At 36.6% G+C, this 20,533-nt stretch overlaps 6 protein-coding genes across 6 annotated transcripts; 4 read left to right on the forward strand and 2 right to left on the reverse strand.

Moving 5' to 3' along the window:
- Nucleotides 1-3: 3 nt before the first annotated feature.
- On the reverse strand, nucleotides 4-3,158 carry MONOS_5115 (putative EF-hand domain-containing protein 1). Its single transcript, XM_067875236.1, has 9 exons — nucleotides 3,110-3,158; nucleotides 2,958-3,036; nucleotides 2,605-2,871; nucleotides 2,314-2,536; nucleotides 1,943-2,163; nucleotides 1,389-1,728; nucleotides 886-1,118; nucleotides 308-710; nucleotides 4-242 (listed from the first exon to the last, which is right to left on the reverse strand). The coding sequence occupies exons 1-9, from the start codon at nucleotides 3,129-3,131 to the stop codon at nucleotides 153-155; spliced, it is 1,878 nt and encodes a 625-aa protein (XP_067733942.1). The 5' UTR covers nucleotides 3,132-3,158; the 3' UTR covers nucleotides 4-152.
- A 179-nt stretch (nucleotides 3,159-3,337) lies between these two features.
- MONOS_5116 (putative amyloid beta precursor protein-binding protein 1) lies at nucleotides 3,338-5,644 on the forward strand. Its single transcript, XM_067875237.1, has 4 exons — nucleotides 3,338-3,417; nucleotides 3,487-4,034; nucleotides 4,095-4,220; nucleotides 4,275-5,644. Exons 1-4 carry the CDS (start codon nucleotides 3,354-3,356, stop codon nucleotides 5,448-5,450), a joined length of 1,914 nt encoding a protein of 637 aa, XP_067733943.1. The 5' UTR covers nucleotides 3,338-3,353; the 3' UTR covers nucleotides 5,451-5,644.
- Nucleotides 5,645-8,411: 2,767 nt separating this feature from the next.
- On the forward strand, nucleotides 8,412-14,693 carry MONOS_5117 (uncharacterized protein; the record flags this gene model as incomplete). Its single annotated transcript, XM_067875238.1, has 7 exons — nucleotides 8,412-8,449; nucleotides 8,520-8,568; nucleotides 8,628-8,699; nucleotides 8,789-8,934; nucleotides 8,991-9,116; nucleotides 9,172-10,477; nucleotides 10,626-14,693. The coding sequence occupies 7 exons, from the start codon at nucleotides 8,412-8,414 to the stop codon at nucleotides 14,481-14,483; spliced, it is 5,595 nt and encodes a 1,864-aa protein (XP_067733944.1). The 3' UTR covers nucleotides 14,484-14,693.
- A 34-nt stretch (nucleotides 14,694-14,727) lies between these two features.
- MONOS_5118 (putative exosome complex component MTR3) lies at nucleotides 14,728-15,931 on the forward strand. The gene is made up of 4 exons (XM_067875239.1): nucleotides 14,728-14,858; nucleotides 14,927-15,023; nucleotides 15,087-15,692; nucleotides 15,774-15,931. The coding sequence occupies exons 1-4, from the start codon at nucleotides 14,731-14,733 to the stop codon at nucleotides 15,855-15,857; spliced, it is 915 nt and encodes a 304-aa protein (XP_067733945.1). The 5' UTR covers nucleotides 14,728-14,730; the 3' UTR covers nucleotides 15,858-15,931.
- MONOS_5119 (putative radial spoke head protein 3) lies at nucleotides 15,923-17,676 on the reverse strand. The gene is made up of 5 exons (XM_067875240.1): nucleotides 17,560-17,676; nucleotides 17,416-17,500; nucleotides 17,181-17,313; nucleotides 16,944-17,121; nucleotides 15,923-16,857 (listed from the first exon to the last, which is right to left on the reverse strand). The coding sequence occupies exons 1-5, from the start codon at nucleotides 17,637-17,639 to the stop codon at nucleotides 16,041-16,043; spliced, it is 1,293 nt and encodes a 430-aa protein (XP_067733946.1). The 5' UTR covers nucleotides 17,640-17,676; the 3' UTR covers nucleotides 15,923-16,040.
- A 540-nt stretch (nucleotides 17,677-18,216) lies between these two features.
- On the forward strand, nucleotides 18,217-20,244 carry MONOS_5120 (uncharacterized protein; the record flags this gene model as incomplete). Its single annotated transcript, XM_067875241.1, has 2 exons — nucleotides 18,217-18,406; nucleotides 18,479-20,244. The coding sequence occupies 2 exons, from the start codon at nucleotides 18,217-18,219 to the stop codon at nucleotides 20,242-20,244; spliced, it is 1,956 nt and encodes a 651-aa protein (XP_067733947.1).
- Nucleotides 20,245-20,533: the final 289 nt, after the last annotated feature.

Genomic DNA, 20,533 nt, shown 5'->3' on the forward strand with positions numbered 1-20,533 from the left:
CTTGATCAAGTTAGTTATTATTTTTTACAATTTTTTTTGAAAGGAAGTGAATAAAAAGATAATGTGATGACGTGCTAAAATTCGCAGGATGTGATGAGAATTTATTTTGTAACAAAGAAGATTTACAAAAAAGTTTAAATGATTTTCATTTTTCACTTTTTCGACATTACTTCAATCCAATCAGAAATGGATGCAACGCAACGCACTTCAGGATCAAAATATGCAGTGAGTCCAAGGAAAGTCTGAAAAAAAAATATTTTTTTAACAGAAATGAATAAAAAAAAATAAAATTGTTAAATATGCAAACATTTTCATCTGGTTCAATTCCCCATTCAATCAAGCAGCGTCTCAGCGCCTGAAGAGACATCGAGTCAGGGTCTTCCTTCGACTCGCACATTCTGGCGACTTCTCTCGAGTCGACTCCAGCTGCATCGAGTGTCTCCTTCACTTTCGCCAGAGCTGCATCCACATCCACACGAACAGGATATCCCTCCAACATTGGCAGTGGCACAAGTGTGTCGCTCACTTTGTTGCCCAGCTTGTAATGCAGTGTGAAGTCATCTGCATCATAAAGATAAATGTGCTTTCCTAACAAATTGTAGATGCTGCCTATGTGCAGATCTTGCGTGTGGAGGACGGTTGTGCCGTCGCCGTCATCCAGTTTGTATTTCCCTCTTTCAAGGAATTTGCCTGTCTTCACACCAGAATTTCTGAAGGTGAGATGATAAATGAATAAAAAGGTGTGAAAGATAGTATTAAACACAGAAAAGCACATATATATGTGTATTTAAATTATAAAGATTATAATCATTATAAAATGAATTAGAATGAATATTTTTAGTTGTTCAGTAAAATAAGCATGGATAAAAAATAAACAGCACAAACCTGTCATCTGGCTCATAAATAGCTATCGTGTCATCAGAAGGATAAGAGCTGAGTATAAAGCGTCTGGGAGCGTCTTGTGCTTTGCAGTCGAGCAGACGCGCTTTGTATCTGAACACAACGCCTTCGAAGGAGATCATCTTGGAGAAGTCCTTCTTCGGTGGCTTCGGGAACAGATGCTTCACATTCTCCATTGTATCGTCCTCAGAGCCGATTCCGTCCCATGGCGGGATTTCCTATGTGATTTGATGAATGATGAGAAATGCAAAAGAGAAAGAGAGAAAGGAAAAAATTAAAAAATTTTATAAAAAAGAAAATAAAATATGAATGATCATCAAATTAATAAAAATAAATCATCATTATCTTTAATGAAGCGAAAAGTTTAATAATTATTATCATCACAATGCGTTTTGTCAACATCTTCACAAATTCTTCTATTTTATATCCAATTCTCCTTTCTTCCTCTCCTCTCCACTCCTCTCCTCCTCTTCTTCACATCTACAAACCGACTCTGGAGGTATTGTAACCACCTTCGGCAGTGTGATAGTCGGAAACTCCGTTACCCCAAACACTTCTGTGTAGTACTTCTTTGTGAATGCATCGCAGGAATACAGCAAGAACGGCCGACCAAACACAGAGATCGTTCTGCCCACCATCAGATCAGCAGCAGTGAGGCAGCCGCCTTTCGTGACCTCCTCTGCCGTGGGCGACGTCGTCGGCCCGCGGAACTTCTTCGGAATGCGGGTCCGCCGCACAAACTGAGGGAAGTCCAGGTAGCCTGAATTGGAGCGCTTCATCTCTATCACCTGGATCGTGTCGTCGGATAGATAGTATTGGAGGACAAAGCTGTGCAAAAGAAGAGAAGAGAAGAGAAGAAGAAAGAAGAAGAAATATTAATTGTTGAGATGATTCGATTAACAAATTTTGAATAAATTCAGCATTATACATGGTCTGATTTCATGAAAAAAACAAAAAAATTGAATAAGCTTATAAATCGTCCTTCTTTCTTTTTTTCTCCCTCTTTTTCTCTTCGTCCATTAAAAAAATAATAATTGCATACGTTCTCAAATCTCCGAATGATTCAATGCGATCGTCCCAAACGCAGTAGAACCGAAGCACTTTCCTGTCATTTTTCAAAAACTGCCTAAGCGCCAGCTTTTCTGGGTCTTGTGCTGCGGTGTGTCTTGGATGGGGCTTGCGGGCTTCCATGTCTTCTTCCCAGGCATCGTGTGGCCATTCCTCAGGCTCAGGAACTTCAATGCCAACGCGGTTCAAGAAGTTCTGTTGTTGCACGTAAAGAACAAACATTCAATGGAATAAAAGGAAAATATTGAATTCGAATGTTTGCATGAAGAATTAATGATTCATTAAAAAAACAAAATTGTTAAAGCGAAATTAACATAAATAATTCTAAGTGGAAAAAAATCAAACTCTTGTAAATTTGTCGCAATCAACAATGTGATATACAACGCCATATATTTCAACGTCAAGACCGATATTAAGATCCTCCCATTTCAAATACTCGCCTGTGGTGCCAGCTTTTGGAAACTGATGCCTTCTCAATTTTGTTCCTTGGGGAATGCCGCTACAGTCTTGCCTAGTTTCATTTATTTGCATGCTATCATCTTCAAGATAACAATAAATTTTCACTTTGCTGAAGTGATAAAAATTAAATAGAAAAATACAATCAAAAAAGTTTTCATTTTAAAGAATTGCTCATACTGATAACGAAAAGTTTCAAGGCGTGACTCTGTAACACCTTCTTGGTAATATGCGAAAAATCGAAGAACTTTACGATCAAATGCAATAAAAGCAGGAGTATGGTCAGCTTCATCGGATGGAATAGCACTTGAACTTGAGCCATCAAGTGAACGGGCTCCACTTTTCATAATAGAACGAGTAGTTCCTGAGACTTTTGGTTTTTGTCCAAGAAGAAGAGTTCCTCCAATTCCTGGGGCATCTTCATTCACAACAACACCTTGGTCAGGTCTTTTCGTAAATGAGATTTGATTCAAATGAAATAAAAATGAGAATTCTGTTTTGAATCTTCTCAATCATATTTTAAGAAATCAAACTTTTTGTCAAAAACGTGACTTTTGTGGAATCTTTTCTCTCTAGGATCCATTGTCCTGTATCCAGGTAAAAATGGCAAATCTAAAGTTCAGACATTCACAAACGGTGAAAAATTAAATATGAATGTGAAATATAAAAAAATTGAAAAGCAAACCATCGTATCTTCTTGTTGTCATGTAAAATTTAAAAACGGTTGTTTTATTAACCCCTTTACTCAATTAAAATCTTGACGTGAAAATGGTTTATGTATGATCTTTTTGATTGATTTAAGAACTTTTTGTTTTCTTTTGTTTCATGATGCGTATATGCGATTATTTGGGAATTTTTGGTGATTGAAAATAGCAAAATGAAACTATTAAGTTAAGGATTATATTAAGTGTGCAAGATCAATAAACCTAATGTCTGGACGAGATTTGCACGAACAAGTTTTTGATAGGCAAACAAGAATTTGGGGCGGAGATGGTTTGAGCTAATCTTTATGAAGAAGCAAAATTTTTGTTGAAAAAAATTTGTCAATTTAATTTCTTTCAGCTCAACAAGCTCTCGAAGGTTCAAACGTTTGCTTGATCAATGCATCAGCTGCAGGTACTGAAGCACTAAAGAGTCTCATTCTTCCTGGTTTGGGAAAATTTACAGTTGTTGATGATGCTGTTGTGACAAAAACTGATCTGGGAAAGAACTTCTTCTTGGAACTTTCTGATCTTGGAAAGCCAAGAGCAGAAGCTGTTGCAAAACATTTACAAGTTCATGGAGTTTTCCTGAAACAAGAAAATGCTATTGGAATTAAAAAAGATCCACTTGAACTTCTCAAGACTAATCCTGACTTTTTCAAACAATTTCATCTTATAATAGTTTCTGGTTGTCCAAACCAAGTTGCAGTTGAATTTTCTAAGTTCTGTGCAGCTACTAACACAGCTCTTGTTGTTGTTCGTGCGTATTCACAAGTTGGAGAAATTCAGTTGTATTCAAAGGAGCATGTTATCTTTGATTCTCATTCAGAAATTCCAGTCAAAGAATATCGTGCTCATAATCCTTGGAAAGAACTTGAAGATTATTGCGCAACTGTTTTACCGGAAAATGTACATATTTGTTTTTTGCCTTAATTAACATTTTGAGAATATCTTTTTACTGAAATTCAGGTACCTCTGGAAGAACATGGCAGAATTCCTTGGCTTGCCGTACTTGTAAATGCTTCAAAGAAATGGGCAGCAATTAAGGGAAGAAGAATTGTGCAAGAGGATGAAGTTAAAGAATTTAAAGAAATGGTTTGATATTACATATCTATTAGTCATTTCTTCAGATAATTATTTTTTAAACAGCTTAATCAATGGCAATTTTCTGCATTTGATGAGGGAATGAAAAAAAGATTTCCTGATGGAGTACCTGCATCATCAGGAGGAGAAGACGATCCGATGAGCAAAATTCCTGCTCCTCCATTTGAGAACTATGCGGAGGCTGCCAAAAACTGGTCATGTCTTTCTTTGGAGCCCAAATCTCCAGAGGTTGAACAAATCTTAAAGGAGATGGAACAAAAGGAGAATGGAACTCATCCGTCAGGTCCGTTGGTTCTGGACTCCTCTATCGAAAGCAAGTTCTGGGTGATGGTTGCTGGCCTTCGCCTGTTTATCAAAGAGGCAGGAGGTGTGTACCCTGTATGCCCCCGTTTGCCGGATATGGAGCCGTCTTCTTCTGCCATGTTCACATCATTGCAAAAGTGTTACTCAGAGAGGGCAAAAGTCGACGCAGCTCAGCTCGAAGATTGCACAGTCAGAGAACTGAAGAGACTCAGCACAGTTCATTCTGTCACTGGAGATGCTGATAAAGTCAAAATTCAAAGGGAAGAATATGTGAACTTTGCAGCACATTCATTGCAACTGGGATGCCTTCATTCGCCTCCATTGCTGGACTTATCGGCGAATGCTGCTGTAAAGCCTTCTCCTTCAGCTGTCAAGATTGGACAAGCCATTGAGGAAGTGGATCCATCTGCAATTGCTTATTTCAATCAATACATGACTGGCCACAATCTGGCCTTTCTGCCTCTTCTTGCTGCTGCAGACGATTTTTATGAAAAATATGGCAGATTTCCAGGACAAAAATGTATTAAATCTTCTGATTCTGATTCTTCTTCTGCTTCAACTTCTTCATCGTCTTCTTCTTCTACTTCTTCTAAATCTCATTCTTTGTCGTCATCACCTGATATCCCACGAGTGTGTGCTCCGCTCAGCAAATCTGAATTGGAAGCGGATGTCGAACTTTTCAGGGAAAATGTGAGAGCTGTGTGTGCTGCTCATTCTATTTCTCCATCGCTGGCTGCTGGAGAAGTGACACACGAATTTGTCAGACTTGGAGGTGGGGAAATGCACAGTGTTGCTGCTGTTATGGGTGGATTGGCAGCGCAAGAATCATTTAAACTTCTTACTCATTCATTCACCCCGCTCCACAACACTATGGTCTTCCATGGTTTTACTTGTGCTTCTGAGAAGGGATTGTTTTAAACTTAATGAAGTATTTTGATGTGAGCAAATATGTAATTGAGGAGTATAATAACTGGCTTTTCAAATTTTTTTATATTTCAAATTATGTCGTTATATGACACTTCAAAAATGAATGTGTCTTATTTATTTTTGGCATCTGATAAATAAGAACAAAACTTTTCATTATTTAAAAAAAATTTTTTTTTGATTTCGGATTTATGCTAATATGTTGTTTCAAACTTATAGTTATTTAATGAAGCGCACCAATAATAATTAAATATATATAGTTTTTCAACTAAATAATAAATGATTTTCAACTGGTGAAAAGTTATTCACAAACACATGAGAATTCTCAAATTTTTATGTTTGTCATGGGCATGGGACTTCCTTTTTAATATATTAAAGCAACCCTCTGTTCTGCATCCCTTATGATGGGCCTTTTTGGAACTGACATGACTTGCAGGTTATTGACTATCATTTTTGGAATACTGATAAACACAAAAAAATTATTCAAAATGGTGAAGTAATTTTTGGCCTTATCAAAAGATTGTTCAAAAAATTCCGAACAAGATCGATTTCTCAATGACATCTTGTTGAATTAATTCTGATTATTTTCCTTTTAACGAATCTGAACAAAACAAACTCTTTTGGCTAACCAGACTTTGTTCTTCATGGAGAAGAATATTTTTGTAATCATATTTTCTCATTCAAATATTTCGGTTGTACATTTTCTTTTTAATATCACTAAAAGAACACTGAAAAGAGAAAATGATCATAAAAGACATCGTCGTTTTTTATTCAGAATAAACATTTGTCTTTAAAATAATTCTGATAATTTTTAGCATTTTTAAACAAATTCTTTTCCCAGTGACGAGCAACCTTCGAAAAATAAACAGTCCGAAAAAAGTTATGATTTCAAAAATAAATTTCCATATCGACTAATAATTCTTCAAATTAATTGCATTTAATGTTAATGATTTCGAACACTTTCAATAATTGTGGATCGTGGAGTTATCTATGAAACTGATAACAGTTTCATTTCAACATTTAACGAAATTATTTATTCTATGAATTCAAATTTAAAAGACATTGAGAAATGAAATAACTTAATCTGCAGAATAAAAAAAAAACTTTCAGAATCTTTTTTCTTCAAGTTTTTCCGATTATTGAAATGATTTTTTCATTGATTTATGGTGCAAGGTATTTCGTTTTCGAATGTCGTATCAGTTTGATATAAAAAAATGAATAATCGGGAAAATAATCTAAATGCAACCATCAACGGTTGAAGAGATTGTCCTAATGCAAGATTTATTGGAAATTTCCACCATTATTAACACTAATTACATTGAAATTTTGAAAAAATACTCGAAATACAATTTCTTCGAGATTTCGAAAATTATTTTGAAAAATAATTAGTCGATATAAAAAAGAAAGTCTGGTTTGCCAAAAGAGTTTGTATAGTTAAGATTCGTTTGGTGGAGTTTTATCAGAATTATTCCTCTTGCAGATATTGAGAAATCGATCTTGTTCGGTATTTTTTGAATGCACTGTATTTTTTGCACAATCAATTTCACTTGAAAAAAAAAATAATAAATGTTTGCATTTGAAAAAATATTCCGATAAAAAGACCACCGTTTCTGTTATGCAAAGGAATGGAATGGTTTTTTTAGAAAGATGATCCAGGATTTAATGAGAAATATTTCTTAATTTGTCCCATTGACAATGATTTTTCGAAAATGACAGACTTTCAATCCGTAAGAAAGAACAAATTACCGAAAATAAATAATAATCAGAATTGTGTATAACATAAAAAAATATGTCTTATATATTAAAGATGAAATGAATCGTTTCATTTAAATAGAAAAATTCATTAAAAGTCGGAATTTCAAAAATAAATATTATTTATTTAATCGTAAATACAACATAATGAATTTAAACTTGGATATGGTAAGATTTGTTATACGCTAATACATAACTGTGTGAATTATTATTATTATTTTTTTTTGAAACTCTTCGAGAAATATGAAAAAAAAAGTTCGGGATTTTGAAAAATTCCCAAGTTTTGGAACAATGGTAGTCATCATTCACAACCACAACTATTCGCGTTTTCATCATCTTGACTATGCTGTTCTCTTCAATTGGAAGTGAAGATAGAAAGAAGTCTTTATGCCTTTCTATGAATACAACATGTGTTTCAGCGATTTCTGGGAAGAATACAAGTTAGCTCCTTCTTCTTTTCTTTCATCCCCCCTCCACCCCCCAACCTTCCTTTAGATATCTTCTATTTTCTCATCGAATCTTGATAGTTCAACACATTTCCTGCATCAAGTTGCGATGTCAGCTGATGATTGTGCTATTTAAAAAAAAGACGCGCCTTTCCATATAATAAATTCATGCAGAAGATATTTTTCACGTTACTTTTCAAAATCTGCTTTTTCTTGAAGATGCTCTTTTTCCGCTTCAATTGTTTCGATTCGATTTTTCAACGCTTCAATTTCTTCATTTTGCTCTTCAATTATTCTGAATGGTTTTTTGTTATTTTCTTCAGCTTTTTCTTAATTTGTTTCTTTTTTTCATTTAATGTTGCAATGGTATTTTTGTGATACAACTTATTACGCACCAACTGAAGCCTTTCATTGAGAATTCTTTCTATTTCATCTTTCAGCTTTAGATTTTCAGTTTTCAACTGTTCGATTTATTTTTCAGAATGCTTAATTGTCCAGGTGAATTATTGAGCAGCTTTTCTTTTGGTTCGTGTTCATCTACAAGTCTCCGATGATTTTCCTCCAATTCTATAAATCTGTCCTGTAGTTCTTTCATTTGAGTCATTTGTTATGACAACGTAATATTCATTCCTGCCATATCATCTTTTCTTTCCGCCTCAATTATTTTTTGTATGGCCTTTGTCGTCAAGCTGAGAGGACGGGTATGATTCATTTCTTTTGAATTGAACAAAAATATATTTATGGTGTTGATCTTAAAATGGCTCCTTTATTTGGCAGAAAAGAGTTATTTGAATGGTCTGTAAATTCTTTAAAATGATTAACACATTCATTATAAATATTGCTTATAATTGCCGCTTGTGTTTAGGGCTTCTGGGCAACTTAATAAAACTTCAATCAAAGATGGCGATTTTAAGGTAAAATATTCACTTAATTGATTATCAATCAAATTCATTTTGCAAACAATTATTAACAGGATGGAACAGCCTTTCTTCAACTATTTCAAAATGTATTTCCAAAGTTAAGAATCAAAATAACTTTTCCACAAGTTAGAAATTATTTTTGCGAAAAATAAAATATGAATTCATTCAATTTTTTTGTTGCACTACCAATGTCAATTTGTTTATTTATTATCAGAAAGTTCCACCTCCAGAAATTGAAGTTCAAAGAAACTGGAAGGAAATTAATTATATTTGCCAAGAAATGAGGATTCCTGGAACAATTTTCGATCAAAAATCAGTTTCACTTGGAAAAATGAATGCTATTTGTTCTCCACTCGTTTTGTATGATATTTATCAATTCGTTTACAAAAAGCATAAAAATCTTAATTTTTTAAAAGACTGTATTTCTTGAGCGTTTTGAGAAGCCAAAAGGAATATTTGGTTGATTTCAATTTTAGTGTCAATCCAGATGTTACAAAGTTTTTGGAAAGCAAAGATTTATATCGTGCTCTTGTGAAGGGAGGGTTTGGATTCATAGGTTAGAAATTACTTTTTCAGAAAATACTTGTTTCTTTGCAGAGCAATAATAAAACAAAAAAAATCACTTGGAGATACAAGGGAAATTCCTCAGCCGCTAAATGAAGAGAGCAACGATGCGATTAAAGAGCAGGCTGAAGATCCATCCGTTTCTCAATCAGACGCTGCTGAAGATGAAAGGACACGAGATACAACAGAAAAAGATGAAGATAATGATTTGAATCAAAAAGAAGGCGAACAAGCAGATGAGCTGAAAAATGAAGAGAATGAAGAAAAAGGCAAAGAAGAAGAGAAAGACGAAGAGGAAAAAAAGAGAGAGGATGAGAGTGAGAGTGAGAGCGAAGAGGAGGAAGAGGAGGAAGAACAGGAAGAAAAAGAAGAAAATTACATGAATGAAAATGGAGAGGAAGATAAAATGATTGACTCAGCAAAGTTATCATTCAGGAAGGACAAAGAAAATGAGGAACAAATTGGAAAAGGAGAAGAAGAAGAAGAGGAGGAGAAAGAAGAGGAAGAAGAAGAAGTGGATGAAGAGGGAGATAATGCACTTTTATATGCTGAAAGGCAGAAAGAAGAAGGAATTGAAATGAAGCAACAAGAAAACAATGAGATTTGTGTTGACTTGAACGAAGACACAGAAAAGAAAAGCGAGGAAGAGGGCGAAGAAGAGGAGAAAGAAGAAAATGGGCAAAAACAGTTCATTTCCTCTTTTCTTGCATATTATCGAATGAAAGCTGAAGATAGCAGCAACAATGCAAATGAAATCGAACACGATGAAACAACCTTAACATCACAGCAAAAGCTGAACAATCAGCAACAGTCCCAGTCAGAGCCAGACATGAATTCTATTGCAAATTCTGACTCAAAAACTTTGCTTCGTCTTTTGTGTGCTTCGAATCGCTTCATCGCGTCTGAGATTTGGACACACGATGTTCTGGAGAGCCGCATTCAAGACGCGAAGAATGGGAAAAGAGTGAAGAGAAACAGGAGAAAAAAAGATAACCAGCATCGCCTGCTGAAAGCGACGCCTCCGTTCTGCTTGAATGACGAATCTCTTCACCCGGCTTTGCAGCCTTGTTTGAATGTTTCCACAGACAATCTTTCTTCTTCTTCTTCTTCTATTTCTTCCTCCTCTTCTTCCTCTCTCTCCCTTTCTGACTTAGTCCTCCTTCTCAACCAGCAGCTGCATGCAATGGAAGCCAAGAACAGCGCCCAGGTACAGACGATGGCTGCCAATGTGAGTCAGCTTCTGCAGATGAAAGACGAAGAGAAGCAGAGACAGGTTCTGATGCAGCAGCAGCTCCACGAAATGGACAGGCAGAACATGACGGAGCAGTTTGAGGGGAAGGTTTGAAAATGAATTTGTTTATTTGCTAATTGATTTTATTGATACCATTTGTTATTGTCGAAATGACATAAAACATTTAATTTAATTTAATTTAATTTTATTTAATTTAATTTATTTTTATTTATAATTTTCCAATCAATTATCCCAGCTTCGCTCACTGCTTGCGACTTTTCCTTTGGCCATGTCAGACAACCAGACTCAACAAAAAGATGGAATAAAACAACTGCAATCTCAAATAAATGCTGTTATGAGTTCTTTGGAGGAGTCAAAAGCAGAAAGAGAAAGAGAAAAAATGGAAAGAGAAAAAAAGACGGAAATAGCGCTGAACGAGATGGAGCAGAACGAAAAGGAAAGAATGGAAAGAATGAAAACTCTGATTGATTCGCTTTCCAGTTCGCCTTCTTCTTCTTCTTCTTCTTCTGCTTCATCCTCTTCAAATGCAGAAAAGTTATCTCCATTGGTATTAAAAGCGAACAACAACAACAAGAACTCTGCACTCACTTTGTCAGGTCTTTCTTCTAACATTACACAATCTTCTTCTTCTTCTTCCTCCTCCTCCTCTTCCTCTTCAAAAGGCATCGAAGCAGAGCTGTTGGAGTCTCTTGTGTGTCTGCAGAAGGAGAACGAGCTGCTGCGTGCAGAGAATGAGAGATTGAAAATGGAGAATGCGATTGTGAAGGAGGTGTGGCAGGAAGAAAGAGAAGACAAACTAGCAGCGAGGGTTTTCTATCAACCAGGCGCTGAAAGAGAGAAGGAGGAGAAGAGGAAGAGGGAAAAGGAGATCAGAAAGGGAATGGAAGAGAAGAAAGGTGAAAGAAACAACGAAGCAATTCAGAATGAGAAGGAAGAAGAAAGAGACGAAGAAAGAGAAGAAGAAGAGATGCCTCCATGGATGGCAGATGGAGATGTGATGGCTGCAGTTGTTGCGCTGACAGAGAATGTGGAAGGACAAATACCACAAGTGACACAGATTGACAGCACAAACAAGGAAAAAGAAGAAGGAAAAGAAGAAAGAAAAGAGGTAACAATTCAACCAGTTGATTCAGAAGAATCAGAAAGATTGACAGGAAGTTCTTCATCAGCACAAGTGAATAATAATAATAATAATAATTATAACAATGAGATGAAATGGGCAGTCAAAGAGAAAGAGCTGAAGAGAGAGATCAACATGTTGTGTGATGCACTGAGCTTGGCACTGAAGAGAGGCTTTTATGAGACAAAGATGCTTTCTGAAGAGGAGAAGAAGGAGAAGAAGAGAAGAAGACAGGCAAAACAGATGAAGCAGAAGAGAATGGAAGAGAAAGGAGGAGGAGAAGGAGAAGAAATGAAAGAAGAACAAAACGCAACAAAAGAAAGAAGAGAAGAGAAGAAGGACGGAAACAACAAAGGAAGTGTGTATGCTGAAAAGTACTTGAAGTTCTCTTCATTCAGAGGATGGCTGCCAACAACACTTGTTGGGAAGAGGTCGAAGAAGATGCAGAGAAGCAAAGAAAGAAGAGACAGACAGGAAAAAAGGGCACAAAGAATGAACGAGAGGATGATAGCGAATGGAGAAGGAGATAATGAAGATAACAGCAATTACAATGAAGAAGATGCTAAAGACATCAAAGAGGCACAGCTGCTGGGAGAAGAAGAGGAAATGATGGACGAAGCGAAAGTTGACAGAAGCAGCAGATTCGACTTGATCATCACCCTTTTGGAGTTCCTGGCGAATTTCGTGGTGTCCAGCAAAGAGAAAAGATTTGGCACACAAACAGCTTCAAAGTCAGCACAGTCTGATTTGTCTGCATCAGCCTCTGCCTCTGCTGCAGCAACAGCACCATCAAATTCACTTGTTCCGTCTTCTTCTCCTGTCAGCTCATCAACCATTGAAGTGTTCCAACAGATGTTTGATACGATTGCCTCATCAAATACTTCATCCTCATCATCATCTTCTTCTTCCTCTCATCCCACACTGGATGAACTAGATGCACTCCAGCACATTGTGGCTGTGCTAACAAAGGCTGTCTGGCGTGTGTTTGCTGAGACTGAGCTGTTTGCCAACCGAATTGCACGTGCAAGAAGATGCATTCTGAGGCAGCATGCAGCGCTGGAGTCAGTCCAGACACAGCTGCAGATGAACAGAACAGCTCTGCAGACAGCTAATCACCGTCTGTTGATGCTGGTTGAGTCAGCTGGGAGGGATAAAAGAATGACGATTGAGAAGGAAGCAAAGTGGGAAGCCAAACTGAAGCTGGAAGAAGAACAAAGAGAACAAGCAGAGAATGAAGCACAGGAACTGTCCAATCAGCTGAGACAGACACGCACAGCGCTAGTGGCTGCAGAAGCAGACATTGCAACATTACAAGCGATGACTTCACCACAAACAACGAAGGGGAATGCAGATGAAGAAGATAGAAGTGTGTTGGCCGCATCAATGACAGCATCACCTTTGAGGCCAAAGTTTGGTCAAAGTGCTTCTGTTCTGTCATCAACTGTGCCATCTTCACCAATCTCAGCAGCGCCTTCTTCTCTTGGCTCAACCTCCTCTTCCATTCAGTCTTCTCTTCCGTTCTCCTCCTCTTCGTTCCACTCCCAGACATTCCCTTATCTTTCCTCCTCTCTCCGCCGCTTGAACGAGGCGTGCACTTGCTTGTCTGCGAGAGACACGCTATGGCTGAAGCTGTCGGATCTGCGGCTGGATCAGCTGTACATTGCACTGAAGAAGGACGACGCAAAAGACCAGGAAACACAGAGAAGTCTGATGATGCAGGCAGAAGAGACGGAGAAAGGCATAAGAGAGTGTGTGGGGAGGATAAGGGCGTGGGGGGAGAGACTGAAGCAGATTGAGAGAGGGCAGGCTGTGGAAGAGAAGGAAGACGAGAAAAGAGGAAGAGCATTTGCAAAGGATTTGAAGGTAAACAAAGCAAAAGGTGCTGCAAAAGGCAAACTTGAGGGAAGAAAAGGAAAAGAAGCAGAGAAAGAGAAGGAGAAGGAGAAAGAGAAAGAGGAACAAGAAGGAGATGTGATGACGTTGGATCCAGCAGCTGTTCCGATGGAAGTTGTGCTTCAGCATCTGTACAACACTCGCATAGACACAACACAACAGAGGAAGAAGAAGGGGAAAGAGGAAGAAAATGTCGAAAGCGATGAGACAAAACAAAATGATTTAACAGACACAAGAGAAAAAACAATCAAAGAAGACAATGACGATGACGAAGAAGAAGATGTTCCTGTTTATCTGCCTCCAAGTGGCGGAAGCGACAAGAAGGCGTTTGGCTTTGCGTTGCGACTGGCGAGTGATGCAACAGTAGAGCTAAGACGCATGTTGGAGTCAGTCATCAGTGGAATGGACGAATTAAATGGCAAAGTGGCAGAGGCAGAGAATTCAGCAGCGGATGCGAAGAGGAAAGCGGAGGGCATGCAGAGGGAAAAGGAGGCGAAAGAGGAGCTGTTGAAAGAGGTGGCGCAGAAGATGAAGGACGAAGTGGATGCGAGAGAAAAAGCAGTGGAGCAGGCGTATCAGGAAGTGAATGCGCTGAAAAAGGAGGTTGAGAAGAGAGATGTGGAAGATGCATTGACGATGAAGGTGAGAAGGAGACGCAAAGATAAAACAGGTGAGGGAAAAGGAATGAGGAAGCAGTTGCTGAAGGAAGAAGGCATCATTGGCGATGAAACAGAAGAAGGAACAGAAGAAGATAGCAGCGAAGAGGAAAAAGATGAAGATGAAATAGAGAAGATGGAGACAGTTGCTGTGATGCTGATGCCGCTCAAACAAGAATCAGTACAGATTGATTCAATGAAACAAAGCGAGGAAATAAAAGAAGATGAAGCAGAAAATCAGGAGATTGTGGAAGCTTCGTTGAATAACTTGACTGAAAAGGAAAACGTTGAGGAAGTGCTTCCAACGCCCAAAGAGGAAACTGAAGAAATTGTTCAACAGACAGATATTGTTGGAGAAGTTGAAGATGATGCAAATAACCAGCCAGAGGAAATGAAAGAAGAGGAACAAACAGAAAATTTATAAAAGGCTAAATTTTTAATAACAATTAACAAATACATTTAATCCAAACATTTTTAAGGAAAAAGATGGTTTGATTTTGCATAAGCATGAATAATATAGATGTGTTTGATTTATTAATGTTTTTAGTTATAATAACACGATTTTTATATCTCTATCCATGACACCTTTTAATTTTTTGATAGTTTTTATTATTTCAAAATATATTCATAAACATATGATAGTTTTTTTTCTAAAAATTTAAACCCTTAAAATGGAAATAGACTCAAAAGAAAGTGTTCATGCGGCTTTAAGGCCAATATATTGCGAAATAGGATGGAATGAACATGCTCAAGGTTCATCTGTTTTTACAATTGGCGAAACAAAAATCTTGTGTTCTGTGTATGCAATATGAAAATTATAAATTGCATTTTTCACTGATTTCTCCTTGTGAAATGATATAAATTTAGTTTTGGTCCAAAAGAAAAATCAAGGACAACAAAGGCACAAGATTCTGAATTAGCATGCACTGTGTCTCGTCTCCATTACTCCGACGTCTTGCAACAAGTTTAATCCAAAATTTTGGGCGCTTTCAAGGAAATTCATTTTTGTTTTTTTTGTTTTTCATAGGAAGATATAGAATTATCATTTCCTGATCCAGAAAAAAGCGAAGCAATGCATACTATGTCAACTAAGGAAAGGATAAAGCAAAGTACACGTTCACAGACATATAGAAGGAATCAATTTTCCACAGTGTTACAAAACGATTCAAAAATAAATACAATAGACACAAAAATATCTGACCAAGTTATTACTGCAGTAAGAAGTGCAATTAGAGGGGAGATATATCAGAAATCCAGTATTGAGATTGCAATTGTTGTCTTATCTGATGACGGAGGCGTTTATGCTGCATGTGTGAATGCTGCATGTCTTGCACTAACAGATGCAGGAGTTGAATTGCATTCACTTATTTGTGCCTGCAATGTTGCAATCTGCTCTGATTCTTTATCAGAAGCTTCAAAAGGAATTGAATATTATGTTGATCCTTCACTGGAAGTAATGAAAGATGCATCTGGATCAGTGTCAATTAGTTCCTTGTGGGATGTTAACGAGTTTCTTGAAAAAGAGAAAAAAGAAAAGGAAGAACCTTCAAAAGAAGTTATTGTTGACATCAGAAAACCCACCATCACATCACTTCACACAGATGGAGTCCTCAAATCAGATGAAATCGATCAAGTTTGATTGAAACGTTGTGTTTTTTGTAACAAATATTTCTATATTATGTTTAATATTTATTTTTGAAAATTTATTTGACAGGCGATAGTTCTGTGTTTGAGTGGATGCCAAAGCATAGGAAAAGTGATGAGAGATGTCATACTCACTTCGCATATCACCGAATAGACTAATTCAATTTCAATTCATTTTTTATTTCATAAAGCTTAATTTTTTTTTGAAAAAAATAAGTATTTTTGATTGATTCATAAAAGTTTTCATAAAAACCTTCAGAAAAATGAAAAGGAAAAGAAATAAAAAACAAGAAATGATTAAAGAATTCAAAAAAAAAAAACAATCAAATTTTTAAAATCAATTATCTTCCTCATCATCATTTTCCTCTTCTTCTTCTCTTCCCTCATCTTCCTCCTCTCCTTCGCCTTCACCTTCTTGTTCCTCCTCTTCTTCTAATTGTCTCAGCCTCTCTTCTTCTCTTCGTGTGCGTTCAAGTATCCTCTCTTGCTTCTCTCTTTCCTTTTGTTCCAATTCTTCCGCAATTCTCTTCTCTCTTTCTTCTCGTTTCATCACCAGCCTTTCTCTTTCCTCCTCTTTCTCCATCATCGCCTGCTCAACCACTTTCTTCTGTTGCTCTTCTGCCGTCTGCTCTTCTTCGCTTCCAATGCTCCTTCCTTCTGCAATTGCATAGCAAAGTGCTGTGTGTCTCTCTGCTCCTCGCCTAAGCGATGCCTCAAGAATCGACGAGACAAGCCGGCGAGCTGTCTGTCTTTGCTGCCGCTTCCGCTCAGTCTCACCCAACAACCATGGGATAAATGTGCTTGTAAGCTGCTGCATACGGGCATCTGCAAAGAAGCCGGCTGATTGCAGCGAGCCATTCACAGCAGAAGGAAGCGATTTCAGCAGGTCGTGTGCAAAAGCCACAGCCATAACTTTGGATCCCACAACGCGCTCTTTCTCTTTCCTCTCTCGTTCTTGTGCCAAACGTCTTTCCTTCTCTTCCCATCTGCGGGCTTCTCTCTCCTCCTCCTCTCTGACAATACGTTCTTCTTCTTCTCTGCGCTCTCTCATTTCTTCGCGTGCCATTCTCATTCCTCTAATTTCCTCTTCTTCCATAACTTCAAGAAGTGATTGCTCCAAAGTCTTCCCAATCAAAACTTCCAAAAGCGGCTCACTTAAACAGAATTGTTTTATATGTCAAAGGAGAATTGTAATGATAAATATTGATTTAAGTTTAATGAAAATTCTCATCTTGCAAACCATTCAAAATCAAAATCAAAGAAATCATCATCAATCTGAGTTCCTGCATCAACCCCGGTTTTAATGGGATTAAAGACAGGAACAGTTGACTGATCAAGAAAATAATCTGTTTGAGTTTGAACATCAAACTCAGGCACTTTATCTGAAAGTTCTTCAAGATATTGTTCAGTTTGAACATCTGAAAATATTTGAATAAAAATTATTATTTTTTCATGGTCTTAAGAAGGATCGTCAAACCTATATGAACACGTCCAGGAATCACAGCAGCTTCAGAATCAATTTGTTGAAAAATATCTTCCTCTCTTTTTTGAATACGACGGGTTCGCTTCATTGTTGCTTTTTTCAAACGCTGAGCTTCTTCTTCTGCATTCTAAAATATTTAAATGAGAAGTTCGACAAAAAACGAAGGATTGCCAAGCATAAAAATAACAAATTTTGTAATCGAAATGCATTTTATGAAAATTTAACAAACAATTGGACCAATGTGTGGTGCATATGTATTTCCTCTTTTTATACGTCTATCGAACATCATATTACCATACCCCCGTTGTCCTTCGCTACAGAAAAATAAAACAAATATATAAATGATTCTGTTTTAGTAAGCGTGTTTACAAACTTTTGTCCAGGAGTACGATATTTAACTTGAGTTTGCACAGCTTGAGGTGCACTTGAATAAGAATATTGTGTGTTCAGCATAGCTAAACAAGCAAGCAGTTGAAAACTGATCGTACCCTCATTTTATAATAATTTGTAAGTTCAGAAAGAAAAACAACGTTATACTAAGATGTGAATATGTAATAATCAGGTATATGTTTGGATAATATAAACAAATCAATATATGATTATTTGAATTATGAAATTCGCTAAAGAATAACTTTTTGATTTGTTACAAGTTTTCTGATTCTCCACTTTTTTTTTAAGAAAAACAAATGTTTTTATGAGATTGGAACAAAAAATGAAAATGTTCAATATTAGATATATTTATGTTTGAAAAAATGACAGGATTCAAATAAAATGCAATAAAGAAAGAATTTTCTATGAGATTAATGAGATAATATTAAAATCTTTCTTCACATAGAAAAGAAATTATAAATAATAACAAATTGAAAACGCAATGGCGTTCAATCAAAAAGCTTTCATTTTTCATCTAAATAGCTTTTCTTTCAACATAATTCTCAAGTTTCTTTGTCGAAATTTTTTTGAATTGATCACATTATCTTATTATTATATTTTTTTATTTTCTATCCAAATTTTTTAAATTCTATTTTTACCTATGGTTAGCATATCAATTGAAAATATTGATCCCAGATATTTAGAGCAACCATCGCAGCGCGAAAGTGATGAAATAAAGCTTCGAAAGGAGCAAGAAGATAAGTTTAAAACGGATCATCCATTTCATCCGACTATTCAAAAATACACAAGAATTAGTCAAAACAATAGATATAGTCCTGCTAGAAACAGAAGTGTATTTGACAGATTAACGCAAGAAGATGAACAAAAAAAATTATTACGACAACAACTTCAAATTGAAAAAGAACAACAACATCAAAAGGAATGCCCGTTCACACCGCAATTGCATACACAGCCAAGAAGGAGGCCTCAATCGCCTCTTCGTGTAACGGATCGATTAATTGCAGATGCGAAAGCAAGACAAGAAAAGCTGGCTGTATCATCAATCGTATCTGCTCAACTTGAAACAGAGAATTGTACGTTTCATCCACAAACAATATCTTCAAGTTTAAAACTACCAGGCTATGTTCCAATTGAACATAGGACACCATCAATTCTAAAACAGCAAAGATCTGCAATTGAGCAGAAACATTTCGAAAGCGAAAATGAATTTTCTTTTAAACCTCATATTTCCAGCGAAAGCAGGCGCTTATCAGCTCAAAATGATAGAAGCATAATACCAGTTGGCGAGCGGTTGTATCAAGATGCTTTTGCTCTCATGGAGCATACTCAGAAGCTGGAGAAAGAAAAAGAAGAAAAAGAAATTGAGGGAATAACATTTAAGCCTCATGTTGATGGAATTTCAAAAGCAATTGTGGAAGATGGAAAATTTTTTGAAAGGCAAAACGAAGCTCTTAAAAAGAAAAAAGAGCTCGAAATGCTTGCAGAATCAGGAGCGTTTTTGGACGAGGAATGTACATTTCATCCACTTCATTCATTTCGTCGGCCAAGAACTGCCGGAAATCCAAAATGCTTATCCACCACAGCATCATTTTCACATCACTTATCACCTTCCTCTTCAACTTCGTCACTTTCATTTCCAGCCTCGCAACCAAGAAATAAATCGAATCTTTTAACAGGAACAAGAGGCTCATTCTCATCAAGAGATTTATCTTCTGCTCGAACTAGTTTATCTTCTTCAACTTCTTCCACTGACTCAGAAAGTTTTTCAGAACGCGTTTCCAAGCAAGCATTTCGATTATCTGTACTGGCAGCCAAAGAACGAGAAGATAAGATTTTATCGCTGAAGCAACAAGAAGAGAGCGCCTTTTCTTTTCAACCGAAGATTGATCGAATATCTGCTCTTCTTGCCCGTTCAAAGACCGTTGACGAATTGAGTTCTGCCAAAGAAGTTGAAAAAGCCAAAAAAGAGGCAGAAATTAAAGTGAAAAGAGAAGAAGCGCAAAAATGCACTTTCCGTCCAAAATTAAACTCGAAGGTGAATTCCATTGTCGAACAGAACTCGTTTAACGCAACCACAAAAGAAAACACTTTTATGGATGAAGATAATTCCAGCCAGATATCAAAGAAAATAGAGCGATATTCCTTATCTGTGAGAAATCCCTCAGCAATGATGGAAAAGATTGCAAAGCAGCGCGAAGAGCAGGCCTTGAAGATGGCAGAAGAAAGGAAAAAGAGAGAGTACGAAGTCTTGAAGGAATGCACATTTCAGCCAACTCTTGTTACAAAGGAGAGGAGCAGCTCGAATTGCAGGTCAAGAGGCCGAAGTTTGGTGAATTCGGACACAAATCACGAGTTGCGTCGTTCTCGTTCTGTTTCTTCGCTAAATTCCACACAAGCAACAAGTACAAGCATGAGAGATGGAAGAATCACACATCCTCCAACCCCAGTTGTGAGAGGAATGGGACGATATTTGGAGTTAAAAGAGATGGCACAAAAGAAAAAAGAGGAAGAAATAAATAGAATGAAAAAAGTTTTTAAGTTGAACGGATGCCGTGGAATGACAATATCTGATGGAAAAGGAACGTTGGGAGAAATAGAAACAGCTCTGGAACTGGAACAAGAAAAAAAGAGAAATCAAATCGAAGAATCAAGAGAAAAAGGCGCATAAAAGATAATACTTTTTTTTTTTATTTTTCATAATATTGATTTTTTTGCTTTGCTTTGTTTAGGTAAAAAAAGATAAAATAAAACAAGATGGGCTTTTCATAAAGAAAAATTAAAAGAGCATTGGAAATTTTTGTGTGTTGTTTAATAAAATAAATATTCATTCATTAAATGAAAATGAAAATAACATTCAAACTTAAAAAGACAAAATTTAACTTAAATTATATTTCTATGTGTGGCAAAAACGATACGATCAATCTGTAAACGATTCCGACTGATTGTTATGATTTCCG

Source organism: Monocercomonoides exilis, assembly GCF_001643675.1.
Source record: "Monocercomonoides exilis strain PA203 chromosome Unknown scaffold6-2077815, whole genome shotgun sequence".
NCBI classification, from domain to species: Eukaryota; Preaxostyla; order Oxymonadida; family Polymastigidae; genus Monocercomonoides; species Monocercomonoides exilis.